Raw genomic sequence first — 20,869 nt, 5'->3', positions numbered from 1 at the left:
GGGATAAAGGTCACGGGGCTGTTGCTGGTTCCATCTCCTCCCCTCCTCCTTTCCTTTCTTTTCCTCCTGCTTCTTCTCCTTTCCTTCCTCCTGCTGTTCTCTCCCAGTCTCCCATGCAATGCTGTTGGTTATGGGGGTATAGATGTGGTTCAGTAGCCCACATGCAAACACCAGGACCGTGTTGCAGAACCTCTGAGCCTTCCAAACCCACCACACCGCCAGGAACCGATGTCCGTGAGCAGCCCAGGACCTCTCCTCCTCTTCCTCTCTCAGAAAACGTGACAGACGCCCGCCCAGGATGATGCACAACGAAGGGCAAAGATTGTTTTGAGAAGGAGGCTGAATGGAAGGGAAAAAGGCACGTGAGAAGGATGGCAAGGTAGGGAGAGGCTTTCCCTGAGCGCTGGGTGGGGGCACTGGGAAGGAGCGGCTCACCCGTTACTGGAGCAGGAACCTCCAGCCTGTAGAAAAGTCCCCGGCAGTGTCAGAGTCAGTTGTGGTGATGGAAGGACACGTGGTGGCCACATGAAAACCACGGGCATTTGTCACAGCTCTGCAGAGCTCAGACAGACAGAGCTGGCTCTGGAAAATAGCTGGGTTTGGTGTGATCAGGCACTGGCTCTGAAGAGGTGAAGGATCCCTGACACAAATCTCGCTGGGAGGCAATTCCAGGCTTTTGAGCCATTAGAGGGACAATGCCACTGAATGCCGGAGAAAAGGGACTCTTGGGAAAGTCAGGATCATGCTCCATAGCTGCAGGCTTGTGTCCTTCCAGGGAACTGGCCTGCAGAGAGAAAGGGGCTCAGCTGGGCTGGGGATGTCCAGGAGCACGTGTCCCACTGACCTGCTCAAGGTGTGACACTCCTGCTGGGTTGACCCTGGGCAGCTGGGTGCAGCTGGAGCATCCCTGCTCCCTCAGCAGGGCTCAGAGGGATTGCACGTACCAGAGACTTCCTCCTCGTACCAGAGATGCCTCCTGGTGGGAGACGCCGGTGTCCAGCGTGCCGGAGCGCACGGATGTGGGAGGAGCCCATTTCATTATCATCTTATCCTGTCCATTAGAGCCCTCAGGGGGATTAAGACCGCGTGTGTTCTGCTGTCTCCAGCAGAAGGCTGGGATTTCTCAGGTCACCCAGGCTGGTAAAATCACACTGGTGCTGCTCTAGATGCTGAAAATTGGAGTGACCAGGCTGGCACCTCCTCCTGATCCAGGCTTCTGATTTTTGTTTCCTGGTGAAACGTCTTTGCTCCTGAACTCTGTAGGAGCTGCATTTGATAGAAAGAACAGAAAAATAGCTGAGCTATAAATAACACATTCAAAACTAGGCAGGGACCTGCAAGAAGCAAGGATGGTGTCTCTGTGATGTGGGCTTGGAGGAATGATTTTGCCACCAGCAGATGGTAAAAGGTTTCCCTTTCGGCTGGGGGTTGCTCAGGGTGGAGGAGATTAAGTCTGTGAAACCAGTGATTTGATGACAAAGTTTTGTCTTTTGCATCCTTGATGACAAGGTCCTGTAGGGACTCTGGGGCAGTTTTCCTTCTGGTCAATGTTAATGAGGGCTGACAGGGCTGTGCTGGAGCCCTGGAGCAGCTGTTCCTGAACCTGACTGACTGCCAGTGCCCTGACCTGCTCCCCAGGTCGGGGCTGCCGCGGCACTCCCAGGAGATGTCACACAGCAGACATCAAGGGATGTCCCCAGGGATGTCCCCAACGGGAGCAGCAGCTCTGGGCTCAGCTGCAGAGGGAGGAGCAGCAGTGTGAAGGGAGCCAGAGCCCCAACCCCATCCCTGCCTCAGTTTCCCCACTTGCAAGTTGGGAGCAGGACCAGCCTTACCTGAACCCAGTGAGCTGGGGTGAAGTTCTGGGGCAATATAAAGCACAAGATCCTCAGCCCTGCTGTCCTGTGCCAGGACTCCTGCCCTTCAGCACACCAGGAGTCAGTTTTGGAACCAGCAGGCTGAGAAGAAGGACAAACCCCAGCATTTTCACAGTCCTGGTAGGGCAGGGAGAGGGGAACGGGGTGACTTGGGGTGCAGCAGCATCTCAGGACTACACAGCTCCCAGCCACATCCTTAGCACCTGGTGCCTCAGTTTCGCCATCTGCAGCATTCCACAGGCCTCTGGCTGTGGGATGGGGGATGCACATCCTGCAGCAACCCTCCACGCACGGCTGGGAGGCGGTTTCTGGGTTAGAAGGTGACCTCTTCCATTAGCAGCAGGGATGCTCTTTTTTTCCCTGAATTAGATGGTGGTTTGGAGGCTTTCCAGGCCCGACATCATTCTGCCTGAGAGCGCTGAGCATGCTCTGCCTGTGCCCGAGCGAGCCGGGGCTGCAGCTGTGGGAACCTGCTGGCACCTCACGTGTCCCCAGCCAGGAACACCTGGATCACCCCAACTGCTGCATCCACACGCTCTGATAGCTGTGGGTGGGACATTTTGGGGTTCCGCTGTGTATCCATGGAGTTATAGATCTGGAGGTGAGGGAGTTCCCACTTCTGTCCCAGTCAGGAATGCTCAGATTGTCTTTCCAGACCTGCCCTGCCCGCAGGTCACAGTGTGGCTGTGGGTTATCAGCAAGCACCAGGTGCTGGTGCAGCCAGGATGGGATTACAAAGCCATCTGCAGATGGTGACAGTGACATCAGGTAGGAGTGCTACCCACCTAAATCCAGAGGTGATTTGTGGTTCCTGGGCCATTCCAGGGGATTGAGGAGCCCTGGGAGCTGCCACATGGCCGTGGCCACGTCCCCTCCAGTCGCTGCCCACTCGGGGCTGCCCTGAGCAGCCCTGCCCTGGGCTAACGTGACAAGGGCAGCCTTGTCAGCGATGCCACCCTGGGCCTCAACGTCCTCCACAAACAAGCAACAGCCAAGAGATTTGCCGGAGTCAGGACATTTTTAGAAAGGCTAATTAAAGCCCATTTTCACCCTGTGCCTCTCGCTGAGCAAAAGCATTTAGCAGTGACCTCAGAGTGAATGAATTTGCACTTGAGCTTTTCCGTTTCACCTCTAAAAAATGGGATTGCTCCGTAAACTCGTTAGTGAAAGTAACTCCTGATGCCTTGGCTCCTGACCAGGATGGGCCCCGCCAAGTCCCGCTGGGCTCTGCTCTCCTCCCACCGCATTTTGCCTGGGCGAGAGGGACCTCTTGGTACCCGCGATGGAGAAATATGGGGCCTCTCCAGGCTGTGCTTTCAGGGACAAATCCATCCAGGGGTAACTGTGCTGCTGCCAAGGAGCTTGGCTGAGCTTTTCCCACTGGTGTTTCGGCTTACACAAGGGAAACGGCCCTCCCTTGATCCGTCACCTTGGAGGTGACGGTGGCTCCTCCGCGGCCACCTGCCTGCTCTCCCCTGCTGCACATCTGCCCTCCAAACCTCTAACCTCCCCCTTTTTTTGCTCTTCCCTGCCCAGCTGTGCTTCATGACGACCTCCCGCACCATGTTCTACGGGCCGTCCTCCAGCATGGCCCCGCCGTCCAAGAGCCGGCTGAAGCGCCAGAGCCGCCTCTTCTCGCAGGTGCTGTACCGCACCCTGAGCTACAAGGACCGCACCTCCGCCTCCCCGGCCGCCGCCGAGGACGACCCTGCCGAGCTCTCCACGCAGCTCTCGGCCCCCGGCATCCTGAAAATCTTCGGGGGCAACATCTGCGCGGGCACCAACTACAAGAGCGTGCTGGTGACGGGCAGCTCGGGCGCTCGGGAGCTGGTGAAGGAGGCCCTGGAGCGCTACGGGCTGAGCCAGCTGAGCGCCGGGCAGTACGCGCTCTGCGATGTCATCGGCCGCTTCCAGGGCCCCGAGAGGCAGTGGCAGACGGAGGGGCTGAGGGTGCTGGGTGACCACGAGAAGCCGCTGCTCATCCAGGACCTCTGGAAGCCCAGGGAGGGATTCTCGCGCCGGCTGGAGCTGCGCAGGAGGGCGGAGGTGGAGGAGATGGCGGCCAGGGACGTGGACACCACCACTGCAGGTCAGAGCTGGGCGTGGGGCAGGGAGAGGGGGTGGGTTGCACCCCCAGAAGCCCTCCTGCACCTCTCACATGTGGTTTGGGTGCGGGAGGTGGTGGCCACATTTTAGCTGCCAGGCTCCTGGGCTGAGGCAGGGCTCCATCAGTGACCTCAAATATTTACTCCAGCCTGTGTAGGGGTTAACAAACCCTGCCCATGGCTGGGGAGCAGCAGGTAAGAGCATCAGTGCTTTCTGCTCTTCCCATCAGTGAACCAGCACCATGGCATCCCCAGCTTCGTGCCTGGCAGAGCACTGCCCTGCATCCCTGTCTCCCTCTGGGCATCCCCCAGGCCCGACACCCTGGGCAAATCGGCAGGAGCAGTTAAGGAAAATGAAAAGCTAATGAAGAGAGAGCAATGTAGGGCAGGAGAGCCCCTGCAGCAGTGCCTGATGGAGGCCAGGGCTGGCAGGAGGAGATAAGTGCATCATTAGGAACCAGCAGGTTAATAAGTGACCCCAGCACACAGCAATGAAGCTTTCCTCCTCCCACCCTCAGATAAAAACCCTGTGACGCTGAGGGCAGAAAGGTTTAAAAATCAGATTTTTACTTGCACAATGTGCTTGTTGGGTCAGATCTGCTGACAGAGGGGTCTGGACCAGGCTCCAGAGGTGTCAGCCACAGGGTTTTGCTGGGATGGGCCCTGAGCAGTTCCTCACTCATGTAGGAAAGGGCTGTTATTGTCAGAAGTAAACTGATGATGATGCAGGATTACTCTGTGTTCTTGGCAAAGAAGAGCCAAGTTCTTCCCCCGCCAGCAGAACAAATGGTCCAACCTGTCCCATGCCTGGGGGGACACAACTCCTCTCCCACCCATCCTAACAAAGGCTGAAAGGAACCCAGGCACACGGTGAGGGAATCCAGCCATGGGCATTCCAGGGGAGAGCAGAGGCAGCTGGAGCTCCCCCAGCTGCAATTTTCAATTGGGATTTCACCAGGTACTTGAGGAGACAGGGCCACCTCCATCCTCACCGTGTCCACTCTGTCTGCTCAGGGAGAGGATGCCACAGGTGGTCCCAGCTCATTGCACGTGGGACACAGAGAGCCAGAGGTGGCTCCTGCCAGAGCCTGGGCCAAGGAGGTGCATGCTCTGCTCTGCTCTTCAGCTCCTTCTCCAGCCAGGATCAGAGAGATGTGAAGCACTTTGGGAGAGCAGCAACTCTAAAAACAGCTTCTTTTAAATAGAGGGAAGGGCAAGAGCCAAGTGCAGTGGTTCAGCACACGGTGGGCAGAGCCACGTGGCAGCTCCCTGCCAGAGCCCAAGGTCACATCCCCTCTGCCTCAAATCCTCCCCCTAGGATGCAGAAAGCAACTTTTTTCCCCATGACCTGGATCCTGGGTGGGCTGGGAGCCGTGGGAGTGCAAGGCTCCCACACAGGCAGGGGAAGCAGCAGGGTCTGGGCTGCCCAGCACCACGTGGAGCTGCCCTGGGACTGGCACCCTTGGGTCATTTCCGATGGAGGAGCAGTTCCTGATAGGATCCTGTGCTCTGGATCTGGAAATAAGCCCGTTATGCTTTCATTATCACTTCATTTGTTTCAGCACTCCTGGGTGGGGCCGTGGAAATTCCCCATTTTTTAACCTTTGGGCATTTTCCATAGCTGACCAAGCTCTTCTAAGACAGAAGCTACACCCACAGTCAGGCTGGCTTCTCTGCAGGCTACACAGCCCACAGTTGTCTTACCTGGTGAAATCTCACTCCTGCTCCCTTCCTTTTGGTGACCCCAAGGGCTCTGTCACCAGTCTCACCCTGTGCTGGTGGCCCTGGGATGCTGTGGGGCTGGGACTACCCTTTCCCACCTCACCTGCAAACTGCCAGGAATGAATGTGAGTGATGCAGCCTGTGACCCAGCACCCCCAGAAGACAAAAAAAGCTCCTGGAGTAGAGGGTATTGACCATGAGTGCCCTCCACCAGGGTCACCCTTGTCACCAGGCTCAGGCTGGCAGAGGTCCCCCTGCTGAGCAGCAGCTGCCTGCCCGGGGTGGTGAGGCACTGGCATGGAAAACACAACATCTGTGCAAAAATAAAGGGAATTTAGGCTTGCAGCTCCCTCGGAGAAAAGCAGAGGGATGCTCTAATCATCCCCAGAGCAATACCTGCAGGCCCTTCCCCACACAGGGCATTGCTGGAGCAGCAGGGCTGGGATGGCTGGGACCACTGGGGTCATGCAGGTGCATCAGTGGCTGGGGGAAAGGCTCCACATCCATCCACAGCCTGTTAGCAAATAGCTTCAGAGTTTTATCTGCTCAGTTACCCATTATCCTAATTAGTTTATTAGCTGCTTCCCACTGGGGAGGACAGTGCTGGCTCCTCATGCCACTAATTAGCAGCACAGGTAGAGCCTCTCTGCAGCAAACGAGGCAGCCCCTCTCTCCCTGCTACCCCCCAGCCCTGTTCCTTCTGGGGAGCACAGAGGCAGCAGTTGTGGAGATGTAGGGAAAACCCCCACAAACTGGAGGGTGCTGGAGGGAGGTGCAGCATTTGGCATCTCAGTGGCAATGATTTTCTAAAATACCCCCATTTTGTACCAGGTCCTGTCCTAACTGGAGCTTTCCCAAGAGGCTGAACTGCACACGCAGCTCCAGAAACTCGGGATTTAAGCCTGTTATTCTAAAAGATGCTCTGGCAAGTGCCTTTGAGGCTCTGGCTTTGATATACCTTAGCACAACTGCATCCAGGGAAGATTCCCTGCAGAGTCTGCAGAGCAATTACATTAGGAAGGACTAGCCTGGTCTTAGTCCCTTCTGGGTACATTCAAAGCATTTCTTCTTTCCTGGGGCCCACGGAGTTATTTGTTGATTTATTTCTCAGCCAGGAAAAGTGAACCTCTTTCCTCAGCTGAAAAAGAGGCAGATCCCAGCCAAGATCCCAGGCACCAGAACTAACAGTTTTTCCCCTGGGTTGCAAGATGGGTTTGGAGGCAGCAGCTTGGTGGGGTCTGGTGGGTGCTGCCCAAGGGGTGCCCAGCTCTCCCTAAGGATGTGATCCAGCCCTGCGTTAGGATCTGATTAGTGAGAGATGTTTCTGCTTGAATTGAGGCGCAAACGAGACAAATGCTGAAGTAAATAATACAGATTTTATTCGCAATCAATGTGAAGTAGAGAGAGAAAGAAAAAGAGAGGAGTCAGAGAGAGCACCCTTGTTCTGAGCTGGTGGTTGTCAGTCTCCCCCTGCCAGAATTGCCTCTTACCCAGTCAGGGCTGATTCAGCACAGTTGCTGAATTGCTTCTATTAGTTTCTTCCTTATCTTGGGAGTTCTGCCAAATGTCCTTGTGGCCTTTAAATTCTGTATTCTTTGTGCCCACTATCACTGGTGCATCCTTTTCCCCAAGCCTTGTTAAGCTCCCCCTAGGCCTGAGATCATTGGAGCTTGTCCAGCCCCAAACTTTAACAAGGCCCAGCAACCTGACAGTAGTACCTCCTTTCTACAGTCCAAGTCCTGGCTATCCAGGCAGGAATATAATATTTGGGGATGCTCTCTAACTCCTTACATGCTGTTCCCATCCCAATCTCCATGTGGATTCAGCAGCCACTGGCTCTGCCCTGGTCATGCTGCACTGGAGATGCTCAGACTGAGTTTTGGGTGGGATAACCTGCACATGCTTGGGAGGACAGAACAGTACCAAAGGATGAAAAAAGCCTAACCCAGTTTTATGGAGGGACTTTGTTTTGCTCAGGAAAAGAGCTGTGTTTATCTTTCCAGCACAGCCCCAGGGTTAGTGGGAGCCTGTGACGGGGGCTCTATCGGCAGTGAAAAAGCAGCTTTTTCCTACACAAAATAAATACAGAAGCTTCCTTTCCCCTCGATAAGGGGCTGATGATGCCTGTCTCTGCAGGCCCTCTGCTCTGTCCCACTGAGCTCCAGCAGTAGCTGCTCCCCAGGATCTGGCCCCACTCCTCCCTGCTCCCACAGGCTGCTCTGGGATCTGCATTGCCCTGGCCGTCCTTCATCCCTCTGGCCCTTTTCCATGATGTGGGTTGGGGACAGGGCGCCTGGGGGGAGCTGAGGTGTCCTGCAGACACGTTTGGGGTGGCCTTTGGCAGTGTGGCTTGGGTGGGCTCTCTGTTCTCCCTGGATGTCACATCTGTGCTGTGGCCAATTTCCTTTTTAAGAAGGACACGGGGCACGGGACCTTGGGGTGGCTTGACTGTGCCTTGCCCTAATCCCAAGGCATGTAAACAGCAGGGGCTATTTTCTCCCTGTCCCACCCCCCTCCCCATCCCCATCGCTTTGATTTTCCCAGCAAAGGAGCGCTTCATCTAAAACAAACAAACAAACACAAAAATGTATTTCTGAACCGGCAGCCCATTCCTCACCAAATAAGGCAGATGATTTTTTAATTTTTTTTTTTTTTTTTTGGGTCTGAGCTCGTGAGTGTCCCTTTAAGCAGCCCTGGGCAGCAGGCTCTCTGCTTTGCCGTGCCCGAATCCCGCCAGCTGTCCCCAAATCTCGCTGTCCAAAGCCTGCTCCCTGCTCGGCCGAGCCAGGAGCGGGGCTCAGGCTCTGGTGCTGCACTGCTGCTCCTGCAAGCAAATCCTGGCGGGTTTTTTCCCCCCTCTCTTCGTCCTCCCCGAATGCCAGTGACCTGCTCCCAGGAGGCTGCCCAGCTGAGGTACGAGCATCACCCCTCGGACACACAACTTCCCATTTCTCCTGCAGAGCTCGAGCCGTGCTTGCAGCACGGAGGGACCCACCGGGACCCCCCCGGGTCTGGGGGTGCCCTGTGAGGGGCTGCTTTTGCAGCTCGGCCGGGCCTATTCATTCACTCCGGCTCCTCTTTGTGTCACGGACACACAGCTCTGCCCGAACTGATGCTTGGGAGAAGTTAATTACAGCTTGTTCCTGCTGCAGCCGGGCTCCACTGCAGCTCCCATGCCTGGCTGATGCTCCGGGGAATTGGGGGGATTCCCTGCGGTTCCCACTTGCTGCTGGGGACCGAGTGCCGAAGGGCTGAAAGCCGAATCCAAGCTCCTTTTTTAATTTTTTTTTAAATAGCAAAGATTGAGTGAAATTTCTTTTTAGCGGGGATTTCCTCTCCCCCCAGCCCTGCAGTGTGGCCAGGGCAGGTGTGGGATACAATGGACCGGCTGCTCTCCATTCAGTGAGGTTTGGGGGGGCCAGGGAGGGCTGGGACACCCCCTTCTTAGCGGTGGCATTAGGACACTCAACTCTCCGCGCCAGTGTCTTGGCGTCACCTTTCGGGGAGGGCAAAGGACCGGGGACATCAAGGCATCAAGGCATCAAGGCAGGGTGGGTGCGCAGCGCCGGGAGCGTTCCGGCTGCTCCGTCCCCGCTCCGAGCCGCAGCATCCCTCCGGCCGCGGGGAGCTGCGGCGGGGCCGGGGGTGCTCCCGGGGGAGCTGCAGGGGCTGAACGCCGCTCTGTCTCCCTCCTCCATCCCCGCAGGCATCAACGCCCAAGCGCGGAAGCTGCAGCGGCACCGGGCGCGGGGGGCCCGGCGGGCGGCGGGGGCTGAGCGGCGCGGACCCCCCCCGGCCCTGCGGCGCAGCCTCAGCGAGACCAGCCTGGGGACCCCGGCTCGGCGGGCAGGGAGCGGGGCCGGGGCCGGGAGCGGGGCCGGGGCCCGGCTCCAGAGGCACTGCTCCACCCTGCCCGGCAGCCCGGCGGCGGCGCGGAGCGGCGGCAGCAGCATGCGGTACTCCCTCTACCAGTCCCCGCACCTCCTGCTCCTGCAGGGCTACAGCCAGCAGCATGTAAGCACCGCGCCGCCCTCCTGCGCACCCCCGGCACCCCCCTCCCGCTTCCCTCCCACCCCCCCGAAGCCCCCGGGAGCGGGGCTGCTTGCATGGCCGGAGCTGCTGGGGTCGAGGGAGGTGGTGGTGGTGGTGGTGGTGGTGGTGGTGCGGGTGAGCATCCTTTAGGAAACGGGCTTGGGACTTGCAGCCTTGTCCTCAAGTCTGTCCCCAGCCTGTCCCCAAGTACGGGGATCACGGAGGCGGGAGCCGTGACTCCCTGCAATGCCCCAGAGGGATGCAAAGTGATCCCCGAGCAGCATCCCTGCCCCGGGCCAAGCGAGCGCTGGTTCTGCGGTGGTGGCTGAGCTGCCCCGTCCCCTGTCCGGCTGCTTCCTTAGCGGCAACTAGAGTCAGAGGCTGCAAGGAGAACAGTGCGTGTGCTGGGGGCACTCGGAGAACTGCTAAGGACAGGGTCGGTTCTTGCAGTTAATGGCTACTTTGTGCCCGTTGAGTATCCGGCTGTTTCGAGCTTTTTGGCAGGGTGACACCGGCACTGCAGCCATCCCGTTAGTCCTGCTGGGGAAACTGAGGCACGGGGTTGGTCCCCTGAGCTGCCTCGGGGTGTGCGGGCAGACTGCAGGGAAAGGCAGGGCCAGGGGTGGATGCTCTGACCGGGATCCCACTGTCCCCCCGGGCAGGAGGTGCAGGCATCGCTGCAGTCTGGGGGGAGAAGGTGGGAAAGAAAAGCAGCTGCAGAAGGGATGAGGAGAAGAGGTGGAAGGAGGGCTTCTTCTGCCCAAAGCAGGCCCATTTACTGCATGCCCAAAGTCATTGTACCCATTTATTGGCGTGGCCAAGGCAGGGATCGCTGCTGTCCTGCTTGGCAGACAGGAGAGTTAAAAAAAGAAATGGTTTTTTGCCATGCAAAGGTGCGTGGGGGACAGCTGGGGACAGCGAGGGGACAGCTGGGGACAGCGGGAGGCTGCAGCACTCACCGCATGGCAGGGAGGAGGGTCCCTTCTCCCCCCTCCCCGGTTCATGCTGCGTCTCCTCGCTTGGCAGGACAGCTTGGTTTACCTGCTGAACCGCGAGCAGCACACGGTGGGCCAGAGGACGCAGGCGAGCAAGCCCAGCATCAGCCTGTCAGCCCCCGACATCCTGCCCCTGCACTGCACCATCAGGAAGCTCCGACCTTCCCGGCATCGCTCGGAGGAGAAGCTGGTGCTGGAGCCCATCGCCGGCGCTGGCATCTCGGTCAACTTCGCCGAGGTGGCCCGGACGGTGGTGCTGCGGCACGGGGACCTGCTGTCCCTCGGCCTCTACTACCTGCTCCTCTACAAGGACCCCATGAAGGCGCAGCCGCTGCCGGCGCAGACCCTGCTGAGGCTGCGAGCCCTGCACCCCGAGGGTCCCCACGTGTGCGGGGCGTGCGGCAGCCTGCTGAGGGAGAAGGATCCCGCTGCCAAAAAGCGCGGCCCCTCACCCGCCGGCGGCCCCAGGACGCCCCGCAGGAAGCTGCAGCTGGAGTTCGAGCCGGCGGCCGAGGACGTGCTCCTGCGGCGCATCATGACCCTGATCGAGCCCGGCGGGGACGACCACAAGCTGACACCCGCCTTCCTGCTCTGCCTCTGCATCCAGCACTCGGCCACCAACTTTGAGCCAGGAGACTTCGGGCAGCTGCTGCTCAAAGCGGCCAAAATGATCCAGAGGACGGTGTGGGTCAGTCGGTGGTGGGGCAGGGTGTCTGCGGGGTGGGGGTGTTGCTCAGCCCGATCTCCGGTGGCAGTGAGTGCTGCTGGGGGTGATGCTCGTGCCACCCCATCCCTCCGGTGTTCACTGTGCTTTCCTCTTCTCTCCCTGCCCAGGAGCGGACGCGGGAGCTGGCGGAAAAGCAATCCCAGCAGTAAGTGTGACCCTCCTTGGTGGGCCTCAAAACAGGGAGAATTCAACTTGCTTCTTCCTCCATGAGTGAGGGAAGTCAGTGGCTGGTAAAACCGCACTCCCAGCCTGTCAGCAGTGATGCATGATGAGTTTTTCCTGCTAAATCCCACGCATTCTGCTCTCTGGTCCTTTAACCACAATGCCTGCACAGAATGTGTGGGTTTGGAAGAGCTTGGGAGGGAACAGGACCTGCATCAGCTCTGGGGTTTTCTCTGATCCAAGACCTTGGCCAAGGCTTTGCACTTGTGGCTTCATCCCTGAGTGATGTAGTAGGAATGTCCCTTACGTGTGAGCCTGACCTTCCTCATGCTGGAGACCCCTCAGGAGCTGAGATGGAGCTGGCATTGCATGTGTGCATCCAGGTGTGGTGGCACAGGTGTCCTGGGAGCACCCTTCTGGGACAATCACAAGGAGCTGTCTTCCCAGCCATTTCCAAAATCCCATCTCTAAACCGGGATCTGGAGAAACTGTTGGTGCTTGCTGCGAGCTCTCCTTTAGGATAAACTTCAAGGATGCTTCCCAGGCCCTTCCTTATAGCAGGACAAAGCAGTTTAGCTGTTGAGAAATTTCCCACATGCTTTTTATTTTATTTTTGAACAGCCCTGGGCGGGTGAGCTGGGTTTAACTGTCCAGAGCTGGCAGGAGCAGCACATACCCCTGGGGAAGGGCTGCTCTTCTGCCACAAATATTTAGTGCAGTTCATCTGTATTAGGGGAAGTCTCCCCCAAAAGTGGAACCCAGCCCAAAGGCCAAGTGGCCTTGGTCAGCCTCGTCCCTACAGGGTCCTTCTTGCCACCCGACAGAGCAGAAACCACTGAATTTTTCCTTGTAGAAGGTCTTTCTAAGGGGAGTGCTGGGCTTGGGGGTGGGGAGGGATGTGAAAGCTCTTTGGCATTGCCCCAGGCTGGCTGTTTTCTCCCCAAAAGCCTGAGTGGGGATGCTGAGGAGCAGCAGGTGTAACACCCGCTGTGTCTCCCCAGCCAGGATCCTGCCACCCTGTCCCGCTTCACCATCACAGATCTTCTCCCAGACCTGCAGCACATCATCTTCTGGATGGCCAATGCCATCGAGATCCTCTACTTTGTCCAGCAGAAATCACCCACCTACATCCAGAGCATGGAGGAAGAGCTGGACATCAAAGGTAAGTCTGGATGCAGCATCCTGCCTGGAGCAACTCAGCTCTGCTAATCCCCAGTCACAGGTGGTGGTCAGTGCCCTCGAGATGCTCCATTACCCTCTGTAATCCTCATCAGCAGGGACATCTCTGTGGTGTGGGCTGGGGAAATCTGTGGGAGGAGCAGCCTCACATCCTGCCGTGGTGCTGCCCAGCTCCAGAGCCAGGCTGTGTTGTGTTCACACACAAATATCCCCTGCTACTACAGCAGCTTGTGGTGTGGCTTTCTTCACTCTGGATTTGCAGGTAGCCCTGCAGAACTGCTCACTGGTGAGCCTGTGCTAATGCAAGGGGAAAAAAAAAAAAGGAAAAAAAAAAAGAAAAAAAAAAGATAAAAAGGTATTAAACAAACCTCAGAAACTTTCTGGTCTATGCAAGAAGTTAGAATGTTCTTAGGCCAGGGAGGTGCAGGCCTGAGCTGCCAGCAGTGATGGGAGCTGTGGGGCATGGCAGGTGGGAGCTCCCCCGGGCCAGAGCAGCCTCTTTGCCCTCTTGAGGGATTCCATGGGGATGATACAAACCCGGAAATTCCAACAACCCACACCCTGGGAGTTTGGGGGCCTTGCTCCTGCAGGTTTGCTCCCCCATCCTTCTCTCCTCTCCTCCCTGCAGGCTCCAAGGAGTCTCTGTTCTCCTCGACCATCACGGCCAGCGAGGAGGCGATGACGGTGCTGGAGGAGGTGATCATGTACACCTTCCAGCAGTGTGTCTACTACATCTCCAAGGTACAGCGTCACACGGGGCCAGCACCAGCATCCCCGGGGCTGTGCAGGAGGGGTTTTTTAAAAAAAGCTTTTACTCCTTGGCAGTCGCACCACGCTGAGGTGTTTTCCTTCGGGCTGAAGTGCCCCGATTTTTGGTCGCAGCCCAGGAAAAGTATTGAATTACTGCGGCGTGTTTCCTTGTCTGCAGTGCAGCGGCTCGGGGGAGGTGTTTGGGGAGGGCTGCTTGGCTCGGGCCAGCGCGGCATAATGGTGTGATTCAGGGCGTGATGGAAAGGGGCCCCTGGCCCGCTGGACCGCGAGAGCCGGGCGGCAGCGGGGAACAGAGCGGGCAGTGTGAGGCACAGAAAGGCTGCCCTGTGCAGGACGGCTCCTGTCCACTGGCAGCGGCACACGGGGACACGGGGCTGCTCCTGCACCGCTCCGGAGCGGCACCTTCCTCTCCAGCGCCCTCCCCTTCCCTTTGCCCTGGCAGGAGTGAGTGCAAGGCGCTGCTCTCCTATTGAAGCAATGCGGAAAATCATCCCCATCGATCCTGACTTTTCTTTCACCCTCGTGCCCAACTGATTGGTGGCTGCCCTGGTTCACATCAGGTTTTGTAGATTTTAGCTGGCATCACAGGCCATCTCTTCCAACTGCTAAAAGTGACCAACATGTTAATTTTTATAATTTTTTAAACTTTTGCACAACACTGGAGCTCATGGAGGCAGGGGGTGAATAGGAGCAGCCCCTTGCTGGAGCAGCACTGGCAGGGTTTGTTTGGCTTGAGGAGGTGAAGGAAAGGCTCGGCTCGGGCAAAAATAGAAAAACCCAACAAACTGAGTCTGCTGTGACCTTGCTGCTCTGCCCGCAGTGTCTGTACGTGTCGCTCCCTGCCCTGCTGGAGTGCAACCCCTTCCAGAGTGAGTGCCGGGAGAGCTGGCGGGGGAGCCCGCCGCTGCCCGAGGAGCTCCGCAGGGTCGTGCTCATCTACCAGGCTGTGCTGGACCTGCTCCACCAGTACGAAGTGCACCCTGAGATCACCTCCCAGATGTTTGCCTACCTCTTCTTCTTCTCCAACACACTGCTCTTCAACCAGCTCCTGGATAAGGGTCAGTCCTCGTTGGATTGGGTACCACATAGGGTACTGAGTTACTGGAATGCCCTCCAGTCCATCCCAGTGCCATCTTAAGGGGTGCAGGAAGGAAGGGGCTGGAGATGGGCAAGTCTCGGCATTATTACAGGGAGGCCAAGCACAGACCCAGCTGCTGGCTCCTGGGTCCCCATTCCCAGGGAAACTAAACCCCACAAGGATCCAATCCCACAATTCCACTGCCTGGGTAGAGAAGGCTGAGGGCAGTTAATAGGGGCAGCTCATTAACCAACTACAGCAGCCTGAGGTGCTCATTAGCCCTCATTAACACAGCTTCCCCATTGTAAGTGCCAGGCAAGGTCCAGACACCACCAGGAGCTACAGCCACACGATGTTGGGGACATTAACCTGGGGCAGGGGCTGGGGGACAGAGGGGCTGCTCCCTGGTATGGCTGATGGATGCTTTGCCTCCTCAGGCTCCTCTCTTGGCTGCTACCACTGGTCTCAGGGGGTGAAGCTGCGGGCCAGCGTGCGGCTGCTCCTGGAGTGGCTGCGCAGCGCCGGCTTCGAGCAGCTAGCCCAGCAGTTCTTCGCCAAGCTCGCCAGCGTGGCCAACCTGCTGGCCATGCCCGGCTCCCAGCTGGTGCAGGTGAGGGATGCCCAGCCCAGGGCTCATGGCATTGGTACAGGCATGGGCAGGAGAGCTCCTGCTCGGTGTCTGGGGGGTGCCTACACTGATGTGTCCGTTTTGCAGCCTGCCACCAGCTGCCCTTCCCAGGGTCTGTGGGAGGGCAGTACCCAGGAGAGGATGTTCTGGTTCTCTCCATCTTGCCTGACTTCTCCCTCTTGTGCCCCTTGCTCCTTAGAGGAAGCAGTTTCTCACCTCTGCCATTTGCCTCCTGCTCTGTCTCCTGACACAGATGACCTGGCCATCCCTGCGGGCCGAGTTCCCTGCGCTGAGCCCTGCGCAGCTGCACCGGGTGCTGAGCCAGTGCCAGGCAGTGATGGATGTGGGCTGCATCTCAGCATGGCAGCCCAGTGAGGAGGAGAGCACCTTCCAGCCTGGTGAGTCCTGGTCAGCCTGCTCCAGTCACATACAAACCAAAGTGGTAATTCCCTTCCCCTTCCTGGGTGTCCTGTAGTAACTTCAGCAGTTGGTAATAACCATAGCCCCAAAATGCAAAGGATGCAAAGTGCACGAGGCTTTTTCTGCTGTCCCAGGTGAGGGATGCTGCTAGCTGAAGCTCACTAAATCCCTGATCCCAGCTGGGACACTGCATGGCTGAGAGCTGGGAGGCAGAAGTGCAGCCTGAGCCAGTGCTAACCTCCATCCCTCTGCCTTTCAGATGAGGTGCTGGAGTCCTTTGATAACCACCCACCCATCATCCTGCCCAGCGGGGGCTTCAAAGTGGACCTGGAGGTGGAGACGTTGGACGACAACATCTACAGACACCTCCTTTACATTCGCCACTTCCTCTGGAGCCTGCAGAGCAGGAGTCCCCACACCAGCGAGGGGCCAGGCTCAGCACTCCCAAAGGTAGCCTGTATCCCACTAGAGGGGGATTGTTCCTCTCCTGGGTGGGCAGGAGAGTCTTGGGTCCCTCTGCAGACCTCTCCCAGCCCAGTGCCAAGGGCTTGCTGCCCTCCCCTGCAGCCTGGAGCTGTGGCAGTGCCCTCATGGAGAGCTTCTGGAAGGATTAGTGCTGCTAATCCCCCCCAGCACGGGGGGCACGGGAAGGTGAGCTGGATGGACAGGCTCTTCCCAGCAATCTCCTTAGCAGGGAGGAAGGGGAGATGTCTGTGGCAGTGCTCCCGTTCTCCCTGTGTGTCCCCTGTCCTCCCTGCGCTGCACCCTGCCCGCCCCCAGCAGCCAGGCTCACACAACAGCTCCAATTAGCTAATGCCTGTAAAGCACAGGGAGGGTGGTACGTGCTGTGGGTGCTAAGCTCAACTGCCATGTGGAGGATGTCACTCCAGCAGGTCCCCTTCTCCTCTCCCATCCTGTCCCCAGTCCCTGCAGCACTCACAGGCACTGCTGCCTCCTGCTGTCACCCCGGGGCCACATTGCCCAGCCCTTGTGGCACAGGAGGAACTGTGCTACCCCAGTGTCCCCTTCCAATGGGACCCCCCAGCAGGGACATGACCAAGAGTCCCCTCCTGGCTGGCTGTAAACATCCCCAGCACAGCCCTGGCCACCAAAATGGGGTGTTGGGAGCTGTGCTGGGAAGCCAGGACAAGCCTGGCAGTGTCTGAATTGCCAAGGCTTTGGACGGATCTGGCAGCCAGGAAAGCACCAGGCTGGTGGGCTACAGGTGGGGAGTGAAAAGCACACGCAGGGGGTGTCCTACAGCATTTTCCTCCTTCTTAAGAAAGAGGCATGCACGACGCCGGAGGTGCTGGAGGTGAGCGAGGGCCCGGTGCGGAGCACCATTGCCCAGGAGGATTTCTGCTCCCTGGCGGGCTGTGCCGAGCCGGAGGGAACCCCCCAGCTCTGCCTGGCCACCAGCGCCTGTCCCTGCGAGCCCCCCGCCGGCGAGCCGCAGCTCCAGGAGAAGCTCAAGCAGCTGCAGCTGGGCAGGAGCCCGGTGCCCAAGGGCGGCACGGCGCCCACAGACTCCTCCTGCCTGCTGACACCCCCCACCACCCCGCTCAACTTCGACTCCGGGAGCCCGGAGTCTCCGCAGGGCACGGGCAAAGGGCTGCAGGACCCCCGGAGGAACGGCATGAACGGCACCAAAGGCAGCACCCCCGAAGGTACCGAGGGCTGGCGCTGCCCCGGGGCTGTGAGGCCGGGTTTGGGCGGTGCCAGAGCCGTAAGCCGCTCTCTCCGCTGCCAGGCTGCTCGCCGACCCCCTATGATTACCCCACGCCGGAGTCTTCCAGCCGCAGCTCTGCCACCGACGACTTCTGCTACGTCTTCGTGGTGGAGCTGGAGAGGGGCCCCATCGGGCTGGGGATGGGGCTGATCGACGGCGTGGTGAGTTCTCAGCTGGTGCCCCTCACGCAGCTAGAGTGGGATATGGTTTTAGAGCCCAAGAAAAGCCTGCAAGGAGGCTGATGGCTTCCCACGGCAGCTAGGCTGCTTCTCCTGAGGACAAGGAGGCACAGAGGGATCTCTCTGTGGATCTCTACTCGAAGGACACTGTGCTGTGTGTGCGAAGTCCACAGCTGTCCTGCAGCTGGGAAGAGCAAACAGGCTCAGCTCTCTTGTGGAAGGAAAATGACTCAGCTGAGGTCTTTCCTCCACCCTTCAGCGGTGGCAGGAGAAACAGAGAGGAGCAGGGAGAGGCTCACAGGGTGTCAAAACAGCTCCTCCTTTGCATAAGGAGGAATCTGGCATTGTGGGGTGGATCATATTTTTAAATGGCCTTTCCCAGCTGTGCTGTTGGTCATCACCGAGAGCATCACCGAGCCCTAGGACAGTGTGAGCAGAGCTCCCATCCCAACACGGCTGCAGGTTAATGATGCTTTACTCTGAATTAAATTGAACAAGAGCAGATTGCCCCCACCTCTCCTTTCTGTGTATTAATTGATACAAAACTGAAGGATCGCATTTCCTTCCTGTTCCTGTTAGCATCTTCCCCATCATGTTCCCAAGCATCTCCAAGGTCCCACTTGCCATCAGGCTTGGTTGTGAGCCCTGGGGGAGAGTTACCCTGTCTGGGGAGCTCATCCCTTTGGGACCACAAAGCTTTTGGGTCCCTTTTTTCTCTCGCCGCCTTTCCCTGCCCACAGCACACGCCTCTGTGCTCCCCGGGGATCTACATCCGCACGCTGGTCGAGGACAGCCCCGCGGCTGCCGACGGCAGGCTCTCCATCGGGGACCGCATCCTGGCTGTCAACGGCACCAGCCTCATCGGGGCAGACTACCAGAGGTCAGCCTCACCTCAGGGCCTGGGGAGGTACCAGCACGGGAGGAGTTACTGTCAGCTCCAGGGTTCTGGTTGTTTTGCTCCCAGAGTTGCCAGCCCTGAGGATGTTGTGGTATCAGCAAGCTGCAGGGAGAGGAGTGACCTGCACAGGACACCAGAGAGGGGGGAAGGCTGTGGGTTTGGAAGAGGGATTATGGAGCATATATGGGGAATAAATGAGAGCTCCAGAGGTGGGTCTCAGCAATGCAGAGCTGCTCCAGCCCCATCCCACCCCAGGTGTCCTCTGGAAGGTGGTGGGATGAGGCAGCTCAGGCTGCCCATAGCACAGAGCAGCTTTGGGCTTGTTTGCCCTCATCCTGGCACCACTAACCTGGAGGCCAAGCCCTCCACAAAGCTACAGGCAGGATAGAAACAGTCCCTGCTTGTAGCCCTGAGCAGGCACAGGTGATTGGCAATGGGGGGGGGGGGGGGTGTTGTTTTATGAATATCCATGACTTGGCAGGCTCCTGAGGGAGCCAGGACTCACCTCTGTCCCTGTTGCTGCTCCCTGCAGTGCCGTGGACCTCATCCGCTCCGGAGGGAAAAAGCTGCGGTTTCTGGTTGCCAAGTCGGACATTGAAATAGCCAAAAAAATCAGTTCCAGCTCCTCTTCCTCTTAGTCCTTGTGGTACAAGGATCCTTCTGCAGCAGCTTGTGGCTACAGCTCTGGTTAAGGCTGACCTCAGGGAGCCTGGAGTGCAAGAGGGAAGACCAGGACTCCACAACAGCCCTCGATGTGCTTTTGGACACTTTGCCCCTGCACTGCAGCAGATGAAAGGACACGCAAGGATGGTGCACGCTTCTCCCACTGCACTGGCTGGGAGCATCATTCCTGATCCATTGCCCAGCCTCACCTTATACCCAGTGTCGTCCTTCTCAGGAGCTTTCCCGTTCCTTTGTCCCCTCTGGCAGGGGGAGGGAAGGGAATGCTCCCACCATGGGGACTTGTAGGCAGGCTCCTCTGTTCCTCTAGGCTGGCAGCCCTGTGTGATGTTTTATGCTGGCAGGCAGAAGGCTTGAAATACCCTTGGGTTTTGAAGAGAACACGTGCGGCAGGCCTGGGCTTCGCTGTGGCAGTGGCCACCTGAGGTGCTGGCACGTCAGGCTGGAAAAGTGTGCCCAGCTCTGGGGGTGGTGAAGGCAGCACAAGCACCCAGGATTGGGATTCCACACAGGATGCATCACCAGGAGTTAATTCCCCTGGAGCCATACACGAGCTCAGGTGCCTTTCTGCTGCTGGGCTACAGCTCTGCCTCAGGATGGGAAGCAGCTACAGCAAAGGGCTGACACCACCAGCAGTTCCTGTGAGTCCCAGGGAGAGCTCTCTGCAGAGGACTCCCTTGCCCTTGCTCCGCAGATTTACTGGCTCTGGCACCGCGATCCCGGCTGAAAGCTGCCAGGACTGATGGCAGAATGCTCCCACAGAGGATTGGTGCCACCAGGAACCTGAGTGAGCCCAGCAGCACTCGGCACTGCCACCAGCCCAGGCAGACAAACCACAGCTCGGCACCATGTCCTGCTCCTCCCCCTGCAGCTTCGCCAGCCCATTGCAAGGCCGCCCTGTTTCGTGCCCTGCTGAAATGCCGACAGGTGATGATGGACAGCAGGGATTCCCTTTGGGAGGACACCGATGAATGCCCCAGGAACCGCTCTGTTCCCTGCCGCCGACCCCGGTGTCAGCTCAGCCGAGGGTTCAGCTCCATCGTGTGGCTGCCCGGCCCCCGCACACCCGGCCTCCTGCCCGCCGAGTCCTCCTCTGCTTTCAGCACCATTAACGGGATAAACCCGACCTGATTTCCACATATAGACAGATACTGAGACCTAGTTTAGCCGAACCCTATTAAAACAGCCTGCAGCAAAGCCCTCCATCACACCCTGCACGGTCCAGGCTCTGGCAGTGGATCAGATACTCACATGGCATCTCACAACAACAGTGCTCTGAGGATTGTGATGCTAAAACAGGGTTGGCTTTAATTAGGCCTTACTGCTGCAGTTTTGGTTCCTGTGCTTAGTCTTGCACGTCACTGGAGGAGAGAGATGTGAGAATACTCCATGCAAAGGGAGATAGATGCTCCACTGCTGGACTTCAGCACAGCCTGGACTGCTTTTTCTAGGCAAGATGGACCAGGCACCTTCCCTGAGACACGAGTGCCTTGCTGCTCGGCTGGGCCATACTCACAGCCCTGGCCTGGGGTGCATCCTCCTGCCACTGACTCAGCTCTCAGCTCAGGCAGGTGAGCAAAGGCTCAGGGCTCCTGGTGATTCACTTTCAATCAAGTAGGTATGTTGGCCTGTCATCCTCCACAGAACTTGAAATGGGCTGCCTAAAGCCCCTGGGCAAACTGCATG

The 20,869-nt window shown here is 58.2% G+C and overlaps 1 protein-coding gene across 1 annotated transcript; it reads left to right on the top strand.

Moving 5' to 3' along the window:
- The first annotated feature begins 212 nt into the window (after positions 1 to 212).
- On the top strand, positions 213 to 20,479 carry RADIL (Rap associating with DIL domain). The gene is made up of 15 exons (XM_066197917.1): positions 213 to 379; positions 3,414 to 3,966; positions 9,411 to 9,718; positions 10,763 to 11,419; positions 11,566 to 11,603; positions 12,622 to 12,782; positions 13,428 to 13,540; positions 14,391 to 14,628; positions 15,086 to 15,258; positions 15,530 to 15,674; positions 15,956 to 16,146; positions 16,979 to 17,363; positions 17,447 to 17,586; positions 18,345 to 18,484; positions 19,035 to 20,479. The coding sequence occupies exons 1-15, from the start codon at positions 344 to 346 to the stop codon at positions 19,138 to 19,140; spliced, it is 3,384 nt and encodes a 1,127-aa protein (XP_066054014.1). The 5' UTR covers positions 213 to 343; the 3' UTR covers positions 19,141 to 20,479.
- The last annotated feature ends 390 nt before the right edge of the window (positions 20,480 to 20,869 follow it).

This window comes from Chamaea fasciata, unplaced genomic scaffold, assembly GCF_029207755.1.
Source record: "Chamaea fasciata isolate MVZ Bird 193981 ecotype frontalis unplaced genomic scaffold, bChaFas1.0.hap1 SCAF_16, whole genome shotgun sequence".
In the NCBI taxonomy this organism is placed as follows: Eukaryota; Metazoa; Chordata; class Aves; order Passeriformes; family Sylviidae; genus Chamaea; species Chamaea fasciata.
The sequence above is the reverse complement of the archived record's forward strand: the minus strand, read 5'-3'. Positions and strand labels throughout refer to the sequence as shown.

What these genes read in the sequence shown, in the direction of transcription:
- RADIL (XM_066197917.1), top strand. Translation starts at nt 344, where the DNA reads ATGGAAGGGAAAAAGGCACGTGAGAAGGATGGCAAG. An exon ending in CAGGCTCAGCACTCCCAAAG is followed by an intron (nt 16,147 to 16,978) that starts GTAGCCTGTATC and finishes CTCCTTCTTAAG; the next exon opens with AAAGAGGCATGCACGACGCC. An exon ending in ATCGGGGCAGACTACCAGAG is followed by an intron (nt 18,485 to 19,034) that starts GTCAGCCTCACC and finishes TGCTCCCTGCAG; the next exon opens with TGCCGTGGACCTCATCCGCT.